General features: G+C 43.8%; 1 protein-coding gene across 1 annotated transcript; it reads left to right on the top strand.

Moving 5' to 3' along the window:
• Window positions 1–2,929: 2,929 nt before the first annotated feature.
• LOC142750674 (olfactory receptor 11L1-like) lies at window positions 2,930–3,865 on the top strand. The gene has a single exon (XM_075859663.1). It carries the CDS (start codon window positions 2,930–2,932, stop codon window positions 3,863–3,865), a length of 936 nt encoding a protein of 311 aa, XP_075715778.1.
• The last annotated feature ends 17,614 nt before the right edge of the window (window positions 3,866–21,479 follow it).

Here is a 21,479-nt window from a genome sequence, read left to right as displayed (position 1 = left end):
TGTCAAGACCTCATGTGCCAGGCCCTGAATGGCCTGATGTGGTGGATGGCATGTGGGCCCCCTGGACTTTGAGATCCAGTCACAACTGCAACCGCTGCGATTAAGTTACGCCACTGCTTTACACTTATTTGTACCTTCACGTGATTTTGCTTCAAAGCTTATTGTTAAAAAATGCATAAAATTCATGTTAACTGCTAAAAGTCTGACCATGCAGAACCTGAGACACACAACACCTCCATTTTTTATTTACTATTATTATGGTTTACTACGTGTATATTATCACAACCATGTTAAATACGCCATTGGCGACGGGAATCAAAAGACCTTCTCTAATTGCACCTCTCACTTGACTGTTGCATCTGTGTTTTTTAATCTCTTTTTGCCATTTGTGTATTCACAAGTCAAGGAAGTGTTAAGAAAACTTTCTATCACATTTCTACTGTACCCTAATGATGAGATGATTTTGCTGACCCTACCCTATAATAATAATAATGAGATGACTGCTCACCTTGTCCTCTAATGATAATGAGATGGCTTTGCTGATCCTGTCCTCTAATTCTCAAGATAATGAGATGACTCTGCTGACCCCACCATCTAATATTGAGATCACTCTGCTGACTGCAATCTTTAATGATCATGAGATGACTCTGCTGACTCTAACGACAATGAGATAACTTTGCTGATCCTGCCCTCTAATTCTCAAGATAATGACATGACTCTGCTGACCCCACCATCTAATATTGAGATCACTCTGCTGACTGCAATCTTTAATGATAATGAGATGACTCTGCTGACCCTGTGCCCTAACGACAATGAGATAACTTTGCTGATCCTGTCCTCTAATTCTAATAATAATGAGAACACTCTGCTGACCCAACCCTCTACTGATAATGAGATGGCTTTGCTGATCCTGCTTTCTAATTCTGATAATATTGAAATGAGTCTACTGACCCCACTCGTTAATGAGATGACTATTCTTACCCTGTCCTCCTATGATAATGAGATGACTTTATTGACCCCGCACTCGAGATGACTCTGTTTAACCCACCCTCGAGATGACTCTGCTGACCCTCTCTCAGTCTGCTTAGCAAAGCTGAAAGGTTAGCGGCAGAAAACAGGAAATGTCAAATTATTGTATCTGCTCCAAATTATACAGATAGCATGATAGAGATAGAGACAACATCTTGATTTACAAAATATATCATTTTCTGATAATACATTTTTGTTTAAGATAAAATCCGAAACTCAAATGAAATGCAAATGATTCTATAGAGGGATTAATGAACCGCTGGTCAGGAAATGGTTACTGTTATAAGGCTTCCATTCAATGTTGTTGACTTATTTTGATCACTTCTTCTTTAAACTTTTCTTTACTGCATTCTTTCTGGATGTAACTTTCTCCAGCTTGTCTCCCTCCCCCCAGGGTAAGTATTGAACTCCCCATGGCTTCACTATGTCTGTGCTGTCGTTTTTACATCTATAAAAAGGGACAGCAGTGATGACTTTGTCTGTTTCATTGACCAGGAGATATATTGTGTTTTCACCTTTATTTTACATTGTAAAATGTATTTTGAATATTTTTCTCCAAAAATTCAAAAAAAAGCTGGAAAGCAAGAAAGTAAAGGCAGGTAAGATGAGAGAGGCACATGAATGGTCTAGGTCTTCCCTGATGTGGGTATAATTTATACAGTACTTGTCTTGAGCTCATCAATGGTTCTCTTTCCTGACAAAGTCTGATCCTGTATAGAGGAAGCATTGACTGAAATCACAATGTTGTGGATTTTTCTTACAACTTTTGTTTCTCCACATATAGATAGCAAAGCCGTGATACTAATTTTAACCCTTCCTTTAGTCTATAGTCTATATACAGTATAAGGCAGGTAAATCCCACTAGCAGCTCTCATATGATCATATGAATAGGACATTTTTTATAATTATAAGGGGCAGTGTGGCTAAATTCCGCACTTCAAAGGCAGAACTTGAGGCTTCTGAAGGGTCAAAATGCATAATCTGTACTATGGACCTCCACCTAACATGTGCCATTTATAATACTTATGCCAATATTACAAAAATCTATTTTGTCATATAATTTGGCACCTATAGACTTTTATGGGGGGGGGGGGGGGCTACTGTACTTTCATATGCCTCCAATTTCATACTATAGCATATAGAGGCTTTCTCTCTTGGATACCATACAAATTGTGTATTATGGATGTAGAGTATTACATCTAGGGGAGAATATCTCCATATAAAGGTGCTATATGAATGTACAGTGCAATAGCCCACAGAGTGCCTACGGCTCCATAGGCTACAGGTACTCAATGTAGCCCTGTACAGTCTCCTGCACACAGTCATGTATATGTGACCTAGAGAAGATTAAGTAGAACGTGTCATTAAAGAGTTGTATGAGATTAGAAAAACATGGCTGCCTCTTCCAGAAATAGCGCCACTCTGGTCCTTTGGGTTGTGTCTGGTATAGCAGCTCAGCACGCAGGAACTTGAAATCCAGACAGGAGTGGCACTTTTTCTGAAAGAAACACAAAATGTTATAGTATTTTATATTACTGCTAATATATTTATTATAATTTAAGATTTCATTCAGAATTTTTATTATTTTATTGTTATGATAAAGGGATTACATTTAAAATAGAGTTTAAAAAATGTATAATTTTTTTTAAATGTAATTTTTATTTTACGTTTAATTTTTTTATGACGTTTAATTCATCATAATAGTGATTTTCTTTTATGTTTGAGGAAGTTTTCTTATGGAAATAAATATGTTGTAATTATTTATTATAATTTATTATCAATTTTTAATCAATTATTTTCAAATTATTATTATTATTTTTTAGGTGGAATATTTTAAAGCAAAACTGAGAAACGACTGGAAATGCGTCAAATTTATTAGACTAAAATATTTGTTGACAAAATGAATGTGCGACATCACAATTTCAGTGTGGTGACGGAGATACTGCTCCTGGGGTTTCAGAGATCCCAAAACTTAAATCTATTCATCTTTCTTCTGCTGCTGATCATCTACTGTGTGACCATATGTGGAAACCTCCTCATCATTCTAGTGGTGTCCTACAGCCGGTCACTCCACTCTCCCATGTACTTCCTCCTCACACAACTCTCATTATCAGATATCCTACTCTCCACAACAATCATACCCAACATGCTCCGTGTCGTGTTATATGAAGGAAGTTTTGTATCTTTTATCGGCTGCCTGATACAATTTTATTGTTTTTCAGGCTCCGTAGCATTGGAATGTCTTCTCCTGGCCATGATGTCCTATGACAGGTATCAGGCCATCTGTAACCCTCTACATTACAACTCCGTCATGGACCTGAAGCTTTGTGTAAAAGCCATTCTGTTATTTTGGTTGATAGTTTTGGTTGTTGTTTTGATATTTGCCTTGACAATAGGTCATTTAGACTTTTGTGGACCAAACATCATTGACCATTTCTACTGTGATCTAGACCCGATTCTTGAACTTTCCTGCTCAGACACTTTTATAGTAAAAATAGAAGATATAATACTGATTATACCACTGGCAATTTCTCCTTTTACTATTATTATGGTTTCCTATGTGTATATTATAACCACCATACTAAGAATACCATCGGTAACTGGGAGACAGAAGACCTTCTCCACTTGTAGCTCTCACTTGACTGTTGTATCTGTGTTTTACTTATCTCTATTTATCATCTATTTATTCCCAAGTCAAGGCGGTGTTAAGAAAATGTTGTCTCTGTTCTATACAGTTTTAACCCCCCTTTTTAACCCTATGATATACAGTCTGAGCAACAGAGATATTAAGCAGGCTCTTAAGAAGCTGTTGGTTATCAAGACTTCTGTGTTCTAGATAAGTTGTTTTTTTTGTAACTCAAGTACACACAAGATCTTGGGAAATTGGGTTTGTGGGTTCATATGGGGTTCTTTGGGGAGGTTATAACATATACAGATATCTGCTGGTAGCTGATTATTTTGTTCTAATAATTCTGTTCATATTCTGTTCTATTGGTAAGTTTCACAAGGCCACAACATTCAGACCCTTGGGGCTCTACTGGACTAAATGTAGGTCACCATAGGGTTTGATGGTAATGTAAGTTCAGTCCACTAGGACCGTGAGGGGTCTAAGTGTTGCAGCTGTGATCAGCCCTTAATGCAGCTGTGTTAAAGCCATTGTAATCCACCTGTACAATATAACTAATTCTTCCTAAGGTGGGTCTTTTTCTATCACAATTATATTATATGTTTGCATAGAAACTTTTATCATGAAGAATAACTATATCTGTTCATGCAAAAAAATAAATCCCAAAAACTTTACTTTTAGCTCTTCCACGAATGAGGAATGATTGACATGTTGGATTCCTTAGTAACCCAGGAAACATCTAACATAAGTGTAGAGTTTCCATCATCACAATAGATTTACAATAATTAATATTTCAGTTTCAATATTTTTTTTAACTTTTTTAAAAATAAGTACAATGAAACTAAGACAACTGCCTAATATTGCAATGAAGAATGGGGTGGTCCTCTCTAAGAAGATAGCCTGTATACATAGTATATCATAGAACTATAAATCTGGTCTAAAGGGGTAGGTTTCTCCAAAAAAATATTATGAAATGAGATAAATGAGAAACATAAAATAAAACCAGGCAGTCTTTCACATTGCAGAGGAATTTTGGATCACTATTCTCTGCTTTAGTTATGCCACAATATGGGACCTGCCCATTTAAATGGTTTATCTCATTAAAAAAATCCCTGTCCAGACATCCTATTAGGGCATAGAGGGAGGTTTCCTGCTTTATGAGCAAGACCCAGTTTGGAAGAGCAGCTTTTATTGTGGCGGACTCCAGCCATCCATGTATTACGGGGATGACCATTCATTTGAATGACCGCCATGTAATACTACAGTTCTTTTGCAGTGGATGCTGCAGGAGCCGGGACCCATGCCGATCAGCCAATCAACAGGTCGACTCCATACAGAAAAGGTTTGTCTCTGTTGAGGCATCGCCTTTAAAGTCTTTCCACAGCGTCTCAATGGGGTTCAAATTATGAATATGACTACTCCAATATGTTAATTTTGTTTTTGTTTTGAGCCAATCAGGGATTGACAGTACTTTGATTTAGCTGTTCTTTTAGCAGAAGGTGGAAAGGGAATCCCATCAATGCTTTATGTCATGTCCAGCACCCTGTCCACTTTCATCCAATATCTTCTACAGTATATTTTCCAGATTTTATTTCCAGTTCTGCTTGCCAAATCATCAAACCAGTCAGTATCAAACATCTTATAGAATTCAGTTGAATATTGGTCTGCTGAAAGGGGCTGTTCTGTTTGGAAAATCCATTTCTGTTCACCATATTAGAGATAATTCTGAGATAATAGAGGGGGGTCCTCTGTCCTAGATCTTCAACTCTTGGCCAGAGGGGAAAGCGGCTACAAAGATTGTTTCTCACTCTGGCGGACCAGTCCAGCTTTACTCAGACAGCCCACTGATATGAATGGACACTATGCACTTCTTTGATCCCGCAGAAGTCCGTGTTTCAAGGGTGCATGAGCAGGCTTCCACGTCACATATAGAAAAATGTAGTAATCCAAAAATAGGTTTAAGGTTTTAGTCTATATATTCGACCTTCTGCAGACACTACAAAATTAATAATATAGACAGAAATCAAAAATAGTAAGATCAAATCCACAAATATATACATATATACATTCAATATTAATCTTCCTTAGGCTTAGGTGGAGATAAATTGAAGTTCACATACTGGTATGCAGAAGTTTATCTATCTTTAGATCTAATGTGTTGTTGTTTGGCATAGCAAGCAGGGTAGCCTGCTCTAAGGCCCCATGCCCACTTCAGTTTTTTCCTTCATCCGTGTGCCGTCGGTGTGTGACGGAGCCGTTGCCTAGCAACCGCCGGGCGGGCAGAAAAACATTACAAAAATATTACACTAATCGGCAGCCACTTGTCTCTATCAATCACTGATAGAGAAAATAGGCTGCTGATTAAAAATAAAATAAAAAGCATTTCATACGTACCCGGTCGTTGTCTTGGTGACGAGTCCCTCTTCTTCCTCTAGTCCAACCTTCTTTTCTGACGCGGCAGCCTGTGATTGGCTGCAGAGGTTGTCACGTGGGATGAAGCGTCATCCCTGGAGGCCGGCCTTCTGACGTCATCCTGACATGCGTAACCGCCACTACAGCCTGTGATTGGCTGCAGCGGGGACATGCATGAAACGTCATCGCTGGAGGCCGGACAGGAGGAATGTAAGTATGAACTTATTATTATTTTTTTATTACATTCAAATTGTACTTTCCGCGCGCCGAGCATGGTACTGTCAAGGTTGCTGAAAGAGTTACCGCCTATCAGTGCAGCCCATTAACTCTTTCAGCACCCTGGACAGTACCATGCTCGGCGCACGGAAACGGAAACACGGAGTGCACACGTGAGTGCACACGGAAATCACCCGGCCAATAAAACGGGTACACGGACCCGTCAAAAACGGCCGTGAAAACGGTGATGTAAGTGTGCACAAGGCCTTAGTATTATCAAGGCGTTACAAATAGGCTTCTACCTGGCTATACACGCTGCGCCTCATGACTTACACATTATCCCTCCATGTTTCACACATTTGCACTCCACTATTCATTTATTTTTATTTAGGCACTATACTCATTACTGCCCCCTATATTTCACTCATATTATTATCACTTGCACATACACAATTCATTTATTATTTTTTACTACACATCCCATGCACCACACACCACTCACCTCAAGACTAGTGGGAGTGGCTATTATTTAATGTACCTGTTCACTCTCCTTCATCAGCATTTCAGACCTGTCTGTGTCCTTTTGTAAGTATGGCCTTTTTTTGAGTTTTTATCTAATTTACAATGTATGGATCATTTTGAATTCATAGTACAAAATGTGTTTATGGGAGAGGAAAACATGGAGAGAGTAACTGTGATATGACATTGGTACAGAGCACACATTGAAATGGTTAATAGTAACAAAGCCATGACATCTAAGGAAAAAATAGAACTGTATATCCTACAATATGGTGTCAGTAATTACTGAAATGAATAGAATGATAGTACTAAACAAAAAAACTAAAATAATATATATCTCTAAATTGGTCCACACAGTGTACCCAAACTGGCCTAGTATGAGCAGTGTGTCAATAATAAAGTCAAGAATGGGTGTGGCCTGGATGCCGAACGGAGCGGTCGCACTTCTGTGAGCTCTGCGATTTGACCTCTTAGCTACTAACTAAAGCGACTGTCATGGGGTTTGTTAGGTTAATGCACGATCAACAGAGTCAGTGAAGACAGCGCAATTCCAACAGGATTTATAGTTTTCAATGCTGACAGACCAGGTCGCCTTTAATGCAAGAACAGCACACAGTCCACAAAATCAGGCAAACACAGGAAACTCCTCAGAGCGCCGACCTCAGCTTCAGCGCTCCTGAAGGTCTAAATCCCAAACCCCTATCCTCCCCAGGACAAGCCCTTATATACCCCTCAGGGGAGGAACATCTTGGCAGTTTCTAGTCACCATGATTGTTATAATGACTTTAGTTTGTATTTCTACTGTCTGTATGTGAGTTGTGGTCTTTTGTACTATTATGTGTATTGCTCGTCTATTGTCTGCCACAGCCAGGATGAGAACACAGTGGGCGAGATAAATGGATCTGCTTGGTTTGCTGGTCTGCACACTAGCTGAGTGATGGTGGTGCCTCCTGATGATCCCCTGTGGAAACTGGACAATGAGGACACTGATTGTCCATATGCTGGAGACACGACCTGTGGTACCTGATTACAAAATCATTCCTCTCTGCTGAGGGCTCACAATAAACCACACATAGAGCACCATAACAACCTCTCCCCTCATACAATAAGTGAACTGGCAATGTAGCCCACACAGGCCGCTGGCCTCCTCACTCGTACTCTACACTGATCCACATTTGACAGTTTATTGTAGGACCGCAGAATAATTCTGAACAGTTGCCGTGTTCCTCGATCGGCTCGGGGGGGGGGGGGGCAGTCTTCTTGTCGGGACAGTCCATCAGCGTTCTGGTGTTGGTTTCCCCATTTGTGTTGGATGGAGAAGCTGTAAGGTTGTAAGGACAGGCTCCACCGCAGTAATCGTCCATTTTCCCCTGACACTCGGTTCAGCCATGTGAGGGGGTTGTGATCCGTTACAGTTGTAAAGTCTCTGCCATGCATGTATGGCTGTAACTTTTTGAGAGCTTATATGATGGCAAGGCACTCCTTTTCAATAGTAGCATAGGCAACTTCCCGATCCAGTTTTTTACGATTGATGAAAGCAACTGGATGCTCATGCCCAGCCGCGTTTATCTGGCTAAGAACTGCTTCAATTCTGTAGGTGGACACAAGGAACCTGCGCTTGTAGTCTGGTGCAGGGGCAGTGGTGAGAGCAGTCTTTAATGCTATAAAGGCGTCCTCACAGGCAGGTGCCCACTTCACTATCCTAGGCATGTTTTTGCGGGTCAGGTCATTGAGGGGCTTTTCAAGGGCACTGAAATGAGAAACACATTTTCGGTAGTAACTAACGGTCCACAAAAATGCCAGTACTTGTTTCTTAGTTTGATAGGTAAGCCAGTTGATAATGACTTCCACCTTGGCAGGCTCACGTCTTAGAGACCCACCTCGTACTCTGTGCCCCAGATACTGCACCTCAGCCATCCCCAACTGGCATTTATCAGGGGAATTGTCAGTCCTGCTGCAAGAATATGGTCTAGCACTATGCCCAAGTGTTTAAGATGTTCCTCCCATGATGTGCTGAAAAATGGAAATAAAATCCAAGTATGCACAGGCAAAGTCCTGACATTGTTCTAACAGCCGGTCTACCAAGCATTCCCGGGAACTCAACGAGTCCAAAGGGGGTAATAAACGTAGATCGCTCCCGGGTGTCCTCTGTTAGGGGTATCTGCCAATACCCCTTGCTCAAGTCTAATGTAGTTATAAATCGAGCAATGGCCTGCCGATCCAGTAAATCATCAATCCGGGGCATCACTATTAGTGGCATCGTTTAGGCGCCGGTAATCCACGCAGAATCGCGTTGTGCCATCCTTTTTGGGCACCAGTACTACAGGGGAGGCCCAGGGGCTCTGGGATGGCCTAATAATCCCAAGTTGTTTCATGTCCGCCAGTTCTCTCTTGATCCTGTCCCGAACAGCCTTTGGAACTCGGTAGTGGACCTGCTGGATGGGGCATTTTCCTGGAGTTTCCACATGGTTGTTGGTGAGAGTTGTCCATCGAGGGGCTGAAGAGAAAGCGGAAGCTCTCTGTCTCAGCAAGGCAAGAGTATCACCCTTTTGGATATCCGACAGATGGAGTCCCAGGGGCACTTGGTCCAGAGTACCCCCAGCTCGAGCCAGATGTAGAAGGTCCAGGGGGGAGTTGTCTCCTTCCTTATCACTAGAGGGATAGCATATGGCCAAAACAGGCAGAGACCGGTCGTGGTACTCTTTCAGCATGTTGATGTGGACAGTCTTTTGTCACCGGCCACTAAGGTCCATGGCAATGACGTAGTTAGTGTCATTAAGTTTTCGGATAACTCGGTAAGGACCATCCCATGTTGCTTGCAGCTTGTTGGCAGGGACAGCGATAATCATGAGCACTTGTTGTTTTTCAATAAACTCACGGGTCCTAGCTTTCCGATCATACCAGGTCTTCTGGCATTACTGCGCCTCTTGCAGGTGTTCTTCAGCCAAGGTGGTTAGTCGTGTAAGGCGATCTCGAAATTCCAGAACATAAGGAATGACAGATATTCCAGTGTCGGTGATATCTCCCTCCCAGTATTCCTTTAGAAGAATCAGGGCCTCATGGACCTACCGACCATAGAGCAGTTCGAAAGGGGAAAATCCGGTTGACTCTCGGGGTACCTTCCGGTAGGCAAACAGGAGATGTGGCAGGTATTGCTCCCAGTCCCGTTCAGTATCTGCAAAGGCATGTAGCATATTTTTTAGGGTTTTCGTTGAAACGTTCACACAGTCCATTGGTATGGGGTGTTGCGAATGGTTTGAACGCCACAGGTGTGCCATAGAGACTGGACCAAGTCTGACATGAACTGAGTACCTTGATCTGATAGTATTTCACTGGGGAACGCTACTTGCGTGAAGATAGTAACAAGAGCCTCTGCTACCTTCATGGCTGTAATTCTGGACATAGCCACGGCCTCAGGATACCGGGTGGCATAGTCCACCACTGTCAGGATACCTTTGGACGGGCGCCTGGGTGTCGCATCTGTTGGCACACATCACAGGTATGGCATTATCGAACTACTAATTGTGAAATGCCAGGCCAGTAAAAGTTGTGGGTGAGTCTTTTCTCTGTCCGTTTCCTACATTGATGACCCGATAAGGGGATGTCATGAGCCTGTAGGAGTAGCTGCAGCCTATACTTTTTAGGAACAATGAGTTCCCTGGTAGTCACTTAAGGGATGACCCCACCCCGGGCCTCCACTAACCGATAATACAATCCCTTATCTGTGGTGATCCTATCCCCATTCTCTCCCTCCTGCCCAGTTTCTGCCCTTTGTTTAATAGCTGCCAAGGTCGGATAACCATGTATTTCTTGCCTAAACTCTTCCCGGCCCCAGAAGTCTCCCAATGTAGAAGCAGTAGATGCAGCTCTTACTAGTTCGATTGGGGGTTGTGGAGACTGCTCCACGGTCAATTCCGAAACTCTCTGTGCATGGGCAGCTTGGTGTCGGGTGACGGCTCCCACAAAATGGCACTGTAATTCCCCAATGTCATTCCCAAGGACAACATCCACGGCAAGTCCCCTCATAACTCCAAACCAGCACTGCTAGTGCGATGGGTATTCCTGGGCCTTGATGGCTTGCCTCTGGCCGAACCACACAGGGGTCAGCAATGGTCAGGAATATCCCAGTGTCTCTAAAGCCAGTCACCTTGTATCCATCAATCAAAACATCTTGCAGATGGTGCTGCCTTTGCTCTGGGTAACTTTGCGCAAGGGGCTGAATGCCATATATGCCAGAGGGGATCTCCGTGGTGCAGGGTTCGGCAGTCCACTCTGCTGGGGGTGGTGGTAACTCTTCATCAGGTAGGATAGAGTGCACAAGATGCCCAGGGTGAGGGGGGAAATGAATTTCTTGAGGGGCACCTGGACTGTAAGTGGCCAGTCTGACCGCACCCATAACATTTCCTTTTTGAGATCCCTCCATATCGCGGTCAGAATTGTGGGGTCCCCAGTTTTGTTGGCATGGTTGTCATTAGCCTGCGGATGGGTTGAGGGGCATATATGACAGGAGGTGGCCGGGGGGCTGGATTAGGCTGAAGTTTATTGCCCAAAGCCTCCTCCACTGATGTTTGATGATAAGTGCCTCATCAGCCAGTGCTGCAGCTCTATTCAATGTTGGTGGCTTACGTTCCCAGACCCATTCCCATATTTCCTGGGGGCACTTGGCATAAAACTATACTTTCAGGATCGATTGCAGAATATCGTCCACAGTGAAGGCGCTTTCCACTTCCAGCCATCTCCGACACGCCTGGGACATTTTATGGGCATACATCCTAAAAGATCCTCCGGCAGTACAGAGACGGTCCCAATGGCCCAATGTGAGTCTGGGGTGATGGCATAGTAATCCAAAATAGTTTGTTTCCCAATGTCATAGTCCCGATTCCACTGTGTGTCTAGGGTCTGGTATGTTTCTCCGGCTCCCCCTTCAAGGAGACCCACTAAAACATGCATCCAATCAGAGGTGGGTACATCCAGCAGGGCGCACTGCTGTTCAAAGTCCTGGAAAAACCCTTCCATATCCCCAGTTTCCTCATTAAACGTCTTGAACTCCTTCCGGAAGACACATAAAGGCTGCTGGATTCTCTGGTTCTCACCCCAGGTAATATTCTGCTCTCTTTTGACCTCCATTGCAGCTTGTCTCTGTTTTGCCATGCGAGCAGCTTCCAACTGATACTCTGGAGTAACGACTGGTCCCAGAGCTGCCATTTCCTCCTCGTACCACAACAACCATTGGCTTTTAGTGGTAAGAGCCCCTGTCTCCAGAGCATGTCCATTAGCCACCTGGGAGGAGGTGATTTGGAGGTGATTTCACCAATAGATCAATTAATGGCTCTTTAGACAGTCCCTGGTAGTTCAGGCCAAGTTCTCTGGCTTGTTCTTGGAGACTAAGTACGGTTCAGTTCCAGAACGCATTTGCTGGGTGGTTCTCCATGGTGCTGCGATCTGTTGATCCCACTTCTGACGCCAGTTGTCATGGGGTTCGTCAGGTTAATGCACGATCAACAGAGCCAACAGGGCAACTTTAACAGGATTTATTGTTTTCAATGCTGACAGACCAGGTCGCTTTCAATGTAAGAACAGCACACTGTCCACAAAATCAGGCAAACACAGGAAACTCCTCAGAGCGCCGGCCTTATCTTCAGCTCTCATTAAAGTCTACATCCAGGAGATCCCCATCCTCCCCGGGACAAACCCTAAGATACCTCTCAGGGGCAGAGTTGATACCCTGGCAGTTTCTAGTCATCATCATTTGTTATAATGACTTTAGTTTGTATTTCTACTGTCTATATGTGAGTTGTGTCTTTTGTACTATGATGTGTATTGCCCAACTATTACAAATAGTATCTTGCAATCAGGACAAAACAGTCCATATAAAGATAGGAGAAGCCAAAGTATCAGGAATTAAACAGCACCTTACCCATCTCAATGGTCCTAGAAACCTGCATGACATGTGCAGGACCCCAACGCGTGTTTTGCGATAGGTGCTTCCTCAGGGGGTGTATAGTGTCCTGTTGCAGCGATTGCTATTTAAATAGGGTATGTCACAGGTGTTTTAAGTTTACATAGCGCCATTGAGTAATCGGCGCATATCCACTGGCGTAACCGGAAGCGAGGCATGCCCCACTTCCGGTCTCCAGTGCTGTAGCGCACATCCGGGTTCCTGACGCGTACCAGGAATTCCGGACATGCACAGTGCACTATAGGAGGCAGGAACGAGGCAAACGTTACCGCAAACGTTACCGCCGGCCACACACAGTCACCTTCCACCAAGACGATGACCCTAAGCATACAGCCAAGACAATACGGGAGTGGCTTAGGGACAATTCTGTGAATGTTCTTGAGTGGTCCAGCCAGAGCCCTGACCTGGTATTGAGAGCAGAATGATAGGAAAAAGTCGAATTTATTATTTTAAATTTGTTTTAGCATTAGCACAAGGCCACAAAATCGGAATAAATTTAAAGGGTCTGAAGACTTTCCGAATGCATTGGATAATCGTAGGACAACTTATTCCTAGGTGAGAAATATAGAAAGCATTTGGAAACTGACTTCTTCTCCACAGAGACCTAACATTCATAGACAGATCATCCAGGCAGCACCCACCAAGGCTTTCTGAGAGGAAGAGGTAGGGGAAGAACTAGAGTTAGAGGCGAGAGAGGGGGCACGTTTTTACTCAAAATTTTTTAGAACAGGGGTAGTTCCTTTCTTGACAAAAAAAAATAAATACAGCAACCCTAACAGACCCCAATAAAGTCCATGGTGACCATTTGAATCTGTCAGAAGACAGATATGTCACAACTTATGATAAAAGCTATGACTCTAGTGTGAACAGAGCCTTAACCCCTTCGCGCTCAGCGACGTAATATTCCGTTGCGCTAACCAATACGTTCGAGCTCAGCGACGGAATACTACGTCGCGGGGAAAATGCATCGCCTTTTTCCACCGGCGCATGCACGAGCTGTGACAGCTGCTGTTTCCGACAGCAGGCTATCACAGCTCAATACGCTGGGACCTGCCGTGATGGTCCCACGATCGCCACTATTGGTCAGTTAGTGAGTAACTGTCCAATAGTGGCGATCTGTCGCTTCACTTCCTCTCCCTGACCTAACATCCGCCATGAATGCCCTGTTGTAGATAGCGAGGCATTCAGAGCGGTTGTGAGAAAGAGTGAGAGAACAGAAAGAGTGAAAAAAAGTGAAAAAAAAAGTGAAAAAACAACTTTTCTCTGCTTCCCACCTCCCCAATCCACTACCCAGTCCTGTACCCTTCCTCTTTGTGTTCCCCCCACGTTTTTGGTCAGTGATCTCCTATCACTGACCACTCTTAGTCTTCAGGACCAATTTCTTGGTCCCTGGGGATTATTTTTTTCTTTTTTTTCTTTATAAAACAAAAAAAAGATATAAACATTTAAAAAAAAAACAAAAAAAAAACGTAATTTAGACAATTTAACTGGTTAGTTTAGTATTAGGGTTAGTTAGTGTCAGGGAACCATCAAAAAACGTAGTTAGTTATAGCGTCAGGGAATTTAGCATCAGTAATGCGTCACCGTAGTTAGATCTAGTGTTAAGGGTCCATCACCGTAGTTAGGTTTAGCGTCAGGGAAGCTCGGAATTATCTAGATAGGTTTCGTTTCAGGCACCCGTCACCGTAGTTAGGTTTAGTTTTAGGGAAGCTCAGAATAATCTAGTTAGGTTTAGTGTCAGGGAATAGTCGCCGTAGTTAGATTTGGTCTCAGGGAAGTTCAAATAAAATCTAGTTAGGATTAGTGTTAGGAACCCTCGCCCTAGTTAGGTTTAGCGTCAGGGAAGCCTACTCGTTCTATAAAAACATCATTATTTTTGGCTGGTTTAGGTAGCAGCCTATTGCTTCTAGTTAGGGAAGCAATCAAACATGTCCAATGGACATTTAGTGCCGAAGAGGCATATTAATTTCTTGCTTCCGACACAGAGTCGTCGGGTGGTGAGACTCTGTTTTACTTATCCACCTCCTCATCCAGTGATGAAGAAGAGGAACCCCCTAGGAGATGCCCCAGGACCACCACTGCAGTTGAAGCCCCCGAGCGAAATGACCCCGCCGCAGTTCAAGCCCCCGAGCAAAGTGACCCCATTTGAACCCCCACACCAGACATTTATGAGCCCCAAATCCCAGAGTACACGGGCAGCTCAGGGATAAAATTTAATACGGCAGGGCTCAGTGAAATTGACTTTTTCAAGTTCTTCTTCACTGATGACTTTATAGATCTTATGGTCTCCCAGACAAATTTATATGCCCAACAGTATATTACTAAGGACCCCACATCATTTTATGCCCAATGCCACAGGTGGACCCCTGTAGATGCAGCAGAGTTGGGCAAGTTCTGGGGACTTCACTTGAACATGGGGCTTATGAAAAAGCCATCCATTAGGACCTACTGGAGCACGGACATCTTATACCACACCCCGATGTACCATATGGCCATGTCCAGGATGCGTTATGAGGCAATACTTCGCTTCTTACATTATACGGATAATGAGCAGTGCCCACCCTGAGATGACCCCAGTTTTGACCGTTTGTACAAACAGAGACCCCTATTAGACCATTTCAGTGCCCGGTTTGCCCAAGCATACACCCCCAAGAAGTGTATTTCTATTGATGTGTCCCTGGTACATTTTAAAGGGAGGCTTCAATTCCGCCAGTACCTGCCGAGTAAGAGGGCAAAGTATGGCGTGAAGTTGTATAAAATGTGCGAGAGTGCATCAGGGTATACATATAAATTTAGGATATATGAAGGGAAGGACAGCAGTATTCAGCCCCCAGAATGCCCCCCCTTACTGGGAATTAATGCAAAAATTGTGTGGGATTTGATGCACCCACTGCTGGACCAAGATTACCACCTGTACCTGGATAATTTTTATACCAGTGTCCCACTCTTCAAGTGTCTCGCTTTCAGAAGCACTGTGGCATGCGGCACTGCTAGAAAAAATCTGAGAGGCCTCCCTAAAACTCTGCTTGGGCAAACACTCAGAAGGGGTGAGAGCAGGGCACAATCTAGCAGCAATATATTGTGTGTCAAGTACAAGGACAAGAGAGATGTCCTTGTATTGACAACAATACATGGCCACACCAGTACCCATGTACCTGTACGAGGTACCAGTACAGAGACCCCCAAACCAGACTGCATCCTGGACTACAATAGGTACATGGGAGGGGTTGACTTGTCAGATCAAGTCCTGAAGCCCTACAGCGCCATGCGGAAATCTAGGGTGTGGTATAAGAAGCTGGCCGTGCACATCATACAGATGGCATTGTACAATGCGAACGTGCTACATCGATGTGCAGGCAAGAGGGGAACGTTCCTGGAATTTCAAGAGGTGGTTATCAAGAACCTAATCTTTAGGGACCAAGAAGAGGTGGCACCCAGTACTTCTGGAAGCGAGGCCACAGGCATCGTACCAGGGCAACACTTTCCAGAAGAAGTTCCCCAAACTGGCAAGAAGGGAAAAAGTCAAAAGAGGTGCAAAGTCTGCTCAAAGAGGGGGATAAGGAGGGAAACAATATACCAATGTGACACGTGTCCCGAAAAACCAGGGCTCTGTATGAAAGATTGTTTTCGAATTTATCATAAATCCCTTCATTTTTTATTTACCCTGATGTACTCTGCACAGCTTATCCCCCCTCATCTTTCCCTTCTGAGCCCTGCCGTGTGCCCAGGCAGCTAATAACAGCCACATGTAGGGTATTGCCGTACCCGGGAGAACCCACATTACAGCTTATGGGGTGTAGATCTCCGGTGGCGCATGCTGGGCACACTATAATGGACACTGACATGCCATATATATATATTGAAAATTGCAAATCTCAATGTGCACCCTCTGCTGCACATTATATTTTACACAGTACCTGTGGGGTCAAAATGCTCACTACACCTCTAGATGAATGTCTTAAGGGGTGTAGTTTTTAAAATGGGGTCAGTACTCGGGGATTTCAACTGTACTGGTACCTCAGGGTATTCTGCATACATGACTTAGCACCAGAAAAGCTCCAGGAGGCCAAATGGTGGTCCTTTCATTCTGAGCCCTGCCATGGGCCCAAACGGCAGTTTATCACCACAAATGGGGTATTGCCGCACTAAGGACAAATTGGGCAACAAAATGGGGTATTTTGTTCCCTGTGAAAATAAGAAATTTTGATAAAAAATGACATCTTATTGGAAAAATTATTTTTTTTTAATTTCACAGCCCAATTCAAATTGGTGCTGTCATAAAACTGTGCGGTTAAAATGCTAACAACAACCATAAAAGAATTCCTTGAAGGGTTTAGTTTCCAAAATGGGGTCACTTTTGGTGTGTTTCTATTGCTTTGATACCTCTGGGGCTCTGCAAATGCGACATGGCACCCGAAAACCAATCCAGCAAAATCTGGACTCCAACAAACACACAGTGCTCCTTTCCTTCTGAGCCCTCCCATGGGCCCAAACAGCAGTTTATCACCACAAATGGGGTATTGCCGAACTAAGAACAAATTGGGCAACAAAATTGGATATTTTGTTCCCTGTGAAAATAAGAAATTTTGATCAAAATTTACATCTTATTGGAAATAATGCCATTTTTTTAATTTCACAGCCCAATTCAAATAGGTGCTGTGAAAAAACTGTGCTGTCAAAATCATAACAACAACCATAAATGAATTCCTTGAGGGGTGTAGTTTCCAAAATGGGGTCACTATTGGGGGATTCCTACTGTTTTGGCACCTCAACACCTCTTCAAACCTGGCATGCTGCCTAAAATATATTCTAATAAAAAAGAGGCCTCAAAATGCACTAGGTGCTTCCTTGCTTCTAGGGCTTGTGTTTTAGACCACGAGAACACTAGAGCCACATATGGGACATTTCTAAAAACTGAAGAATCTGGACAATACATATTTAGTAGTATTTCTCTGGTAAAACCTTCTGTGTTACAGAATTTTTTTTATAAAATTGAAATTCAGCAAGAAAAATGAAATTTGCAAATTTCACCTCCACTTTGCTTTAATTCGTGTGAAACGCCTGAAGGGTTAAAAACTGTCTAAGTGCTGTTTTGAATACTTTGAGGGGTCTAGTTTTTAAAATGTTGTGTTTTATGGGGGTTTCTAATACATAGGCCCCTCAAAGCCACTTCAGAACTGAACAGGTACCTTAAAAAAAAGGCTTTTGAAATTTTCTTAAAAATATGAGAAATTGCTGTTTATGTTCTAAACCTTGTAACGTCCAAGAAAAATAAAAGAATGTTCAAAAAACGATGCCAATCTAAAGTAGACATATGGGAAATGTGAACTAGTAACTATTTTGGGGGGTATAACTGTCTGTTTTACAAGCAGATGCATTTAAATTCAGAAAAATTCTATTTTTTCAAAATGTTCTCTACATTTTGCAATTTTTCACTATTAAACACTCAATATATCAACCAAATTTTACCACGAACATGAAGCCCAATGTGTCATGAGAAAATAATCTCAGAATCGCTTGGATAGGTTTAAGCATTCCGACGTTATTACCACATATAGTGAAAAATTTCAGATTTGAAAAAAATGGGCTCTGAGCCTTAAGGCCAAAACTAGGCTGCGTCCTTAAGGGGTTAATACAGGAGCGTAGCTAAAGGTTCATGGGCCTGGGTGCAAGAATTCAGCTTGGGCCCCCTACCACTCCCCAACACCATCATCATCATCAGACCCCTGCGCGTGCCTATGCCCAGACGCCTTGGCCAACAGCCCCCATAGTATAATGCCCCCACACAGTATAATGCTCCCATAGCTGCCCCCACACAGTATAATGCCCCATAACGTATAATGCCCCCCCATAACAGCCCCATACCGTATAATGCTCCCCATATCAGCCCCCCATACAGTAAAATTCCCCCCCCCCGCAATATCAGCTCCCCATACAGTATAATACCCCCATATGTGCATAATATAAAAATAGCATAATTACCTATCCCCGTTCCCACGTCGAGTGGAGGATCTTTCGCCTCATCCGGTGTGTACTATGAGTGACTCAGCGCTGGCAGGCACGATGATGTCGCTACATCCCACCAGCCTGCGTCGAGCCACTCAGGGCACAGTGAATGCTGGATCAAGGAGACGTCAGCTCCTTGCTCTAGCATTGAATGCAACCGGGACCTCGGTGAGTGACTCGCGACCCCACGGAGGTCTTCACACGAACCCCCAGGGGGACGCGACCCACAGTGTAGGGATGTCACAATACCAAAATTTGGACTTCGATACCGATACTTCGTTTACTTTGCCAACAGTAATAGAAAAAAAATTGTTTTCTAATGTGAGGCACGAGGTGTGATGAATTTTGAATGTGCCTCACATTAATAGTATTAATCCCATCATGTTTCTCAGTAATAATAAGTTAATATGTAATGTACATGATGGGGTTAATTTCTATTAATGTGAGGCACATGGAGGTTAAATTCATCAACGCACCTTGTGCCTCACAATTAGGCCCCTTCCACACGACCGTATCTAACCTCCGTTTTTGCGGAACGCAATTGCGGTCCGCAAAAATGGACCCATTCACTTTCATTGAGCGCGGACACATTTCCGTAGCGCTACGGATGGGTGTCCGTGCTGTAGAAATGTTCCAAAAATTATGGAACATGTCCGTTCTTTTGCATTTTGCGGGCCGTGCTCCCATACTTTGTATGGGAGAACGGCCCGAAAATGCGGGTGGCAGTCGGCGGCCGGCCGTGCCCGCAATCGCGGGCCGTGATTGCGGGCACGGTCGTGTGAATGGGGCCTAAGTGATAGAAAGCAATTTTTATTTTATTTTTTTACAGAGTACACATCATAAATGATGCAAAAAAATAGTTGTGCAGGTTATTACGGCCGCGCCAATACCGATTATGTGTATATTTTATGTATTGCGACTTATTTTAATGTTTATTGTAAAAAAGGTGTATATGTATTTTTTTTATTTAACATTACTTTGTTTTTACTTTATTTTTAAACTTTAATGTACTGGCATATATCTATATACTGATAGTACACTGGCATATATCTATATACCAGTACATTAGCCTGTGTACTGATAGTACACAGGTAGTTAGGACATACCTAAGTATGCCCTAACAACAGAAAATATGGTAGGACCGCCCTGGGGTCCTTTAATGGACCCTGGGCTGTCTGCCCATATATGGTATGTCCCTTAATCGCGTCACAGGAATTCCCTGTGACGCGATCCAGGGGCATCCCCCTTCTCATTTTCCCCTGAACGCTGCAGTCCGCTTTGATCGCAGCATTCAGGAGAATAGCGGCGGAGATTAGCAGTTTCTCTGATCTCCGCCGTTATAGAGCGGGGCTGCCGCTGTGTAATACAGCCACTGCCCCGCTCCTGACAGGAAGTGCGCGCGCGGTCAGCATGAGGAGATGCGGCCGGTGCTGCACTAATGAGCGGCGGTTCAGGCACTGAAGACAGAACATGGGGGTGTTTTGTAGTGCACCCACCATTTTCTGTCTTCAGTGCCGCAGATCATTAGTGCAGCGCCGGCCGCATCGCATCATCATGACGGTGCGCACATGTCAGGACTCAGGAGCGGGCAGTGACTGTATTACACAGCCGCAGCCCCGCTCTCATAGTCATGTGTTACTATACTGTATTGTGTTGTATTGTGCACTTTGCGGTGGAGGAGAAGGGGCTGTGATTTAACGCCCCCACCCCTCTCCACCGCAAACAACACAGTACATTACAAGGCATCACAACACAATATATTACAATACATTACAACACAATACATTACATTACACTGCAGCTTACCTGGAGTCCTCCGCACCGACTCTTCCACTGCTTTGTCTGGAAGACGTGCCACGAGACAACGCGGTCACATGGTATACTAAGTGTACCATGTGACCGTAACCAGGAAGTGCCGGCTACACGGCACAGAAGATTTAGTTAGGAAACATGCTGTATGGCAACGGGGGCCCGTGGGCCCGTGGGCCCCCCAGGCTTAGGGGCCCGGTCGCAACTGCGACCGCTGTGACCCCTATAGCTACGCCACTGGGTTAATATCATTAATTTAAAAAGAGACCGGACAAAATGTGTGATTAATAGAAGATTAACAAGCAGATGTACTGCTATTAAAAGAGTAAAACACAGCTTCGTCCTCCAATCTGCCGGCTGTGTTTAGTTGCCATGGCAACCGGCTGCCACTGATGATGTCAGGCCTGACAGCCTATTTATAGGAGGGACTTCCTTGGATCGTTTGCCTGCAGATAAAGATACCTGTGTTTGCTATTATTTCTATTGCTATTTTGACTTCCTGACTCCTGATCCTTGACCTCGTTTCTGGATTACACTCCTGTCTTGCTCTTTGGAATTGTCACCAGGCTCTTGTGGTTCTCCTGAGATCAACTCCTGGCCTAGGTCCTAACTATGTTTCCTTCTTATCCTCTGGCATGTTGCCCCCTGACAGCTGATCCGTTGATGACCCCTGACTACGTTCCTGACTTCGCTACAATTTGTACGCTACAACACCAATTGGTGACTATTCTGGGGACCATGACCAAGGAGTCCAACTAGGAAAGTCTATACCTTCTTGTGGGGGTTAAGGGTGAAAAATAGGAAGATTCCTAAGACTCTGCACCCTAGTCTAGCCAGCACCAAACTGATTGCGGTGTAGAGGATCTAGTTCTCTGGTCTGAATCACACCAATATCTGCACGTC

The sequence above is a fragment of the Rhinoderma darwinii genome, chromosome 3 (genome assembly GCF_050947455.1).
Source record: "Rhinoderma darwinii isolate aRhiDar2 chromosome 3, aRhiDar2.hap1, whole genome shotgun sequence".
In the NCBI taxonomy this organism is placed as follows: Eukaryota; Metazoa; Chordata; class Amphibia; order Anura; family Rhinodermatidae; genus Rhinoderma; species Rhinoderma darwinii.
This window is presented reverse-complemented; position numbering and strand designations above follow the sequence as displayed.

Excerpts from the sequence above, each read along its gene's own strand:
- LOC142750674 (XM_075859663.1), top strand. The coding sequence starts at position 2,930 with ATGAATGTGCGACATCACAATTTCAGTGTGGTGACGGAGATACTGCTC.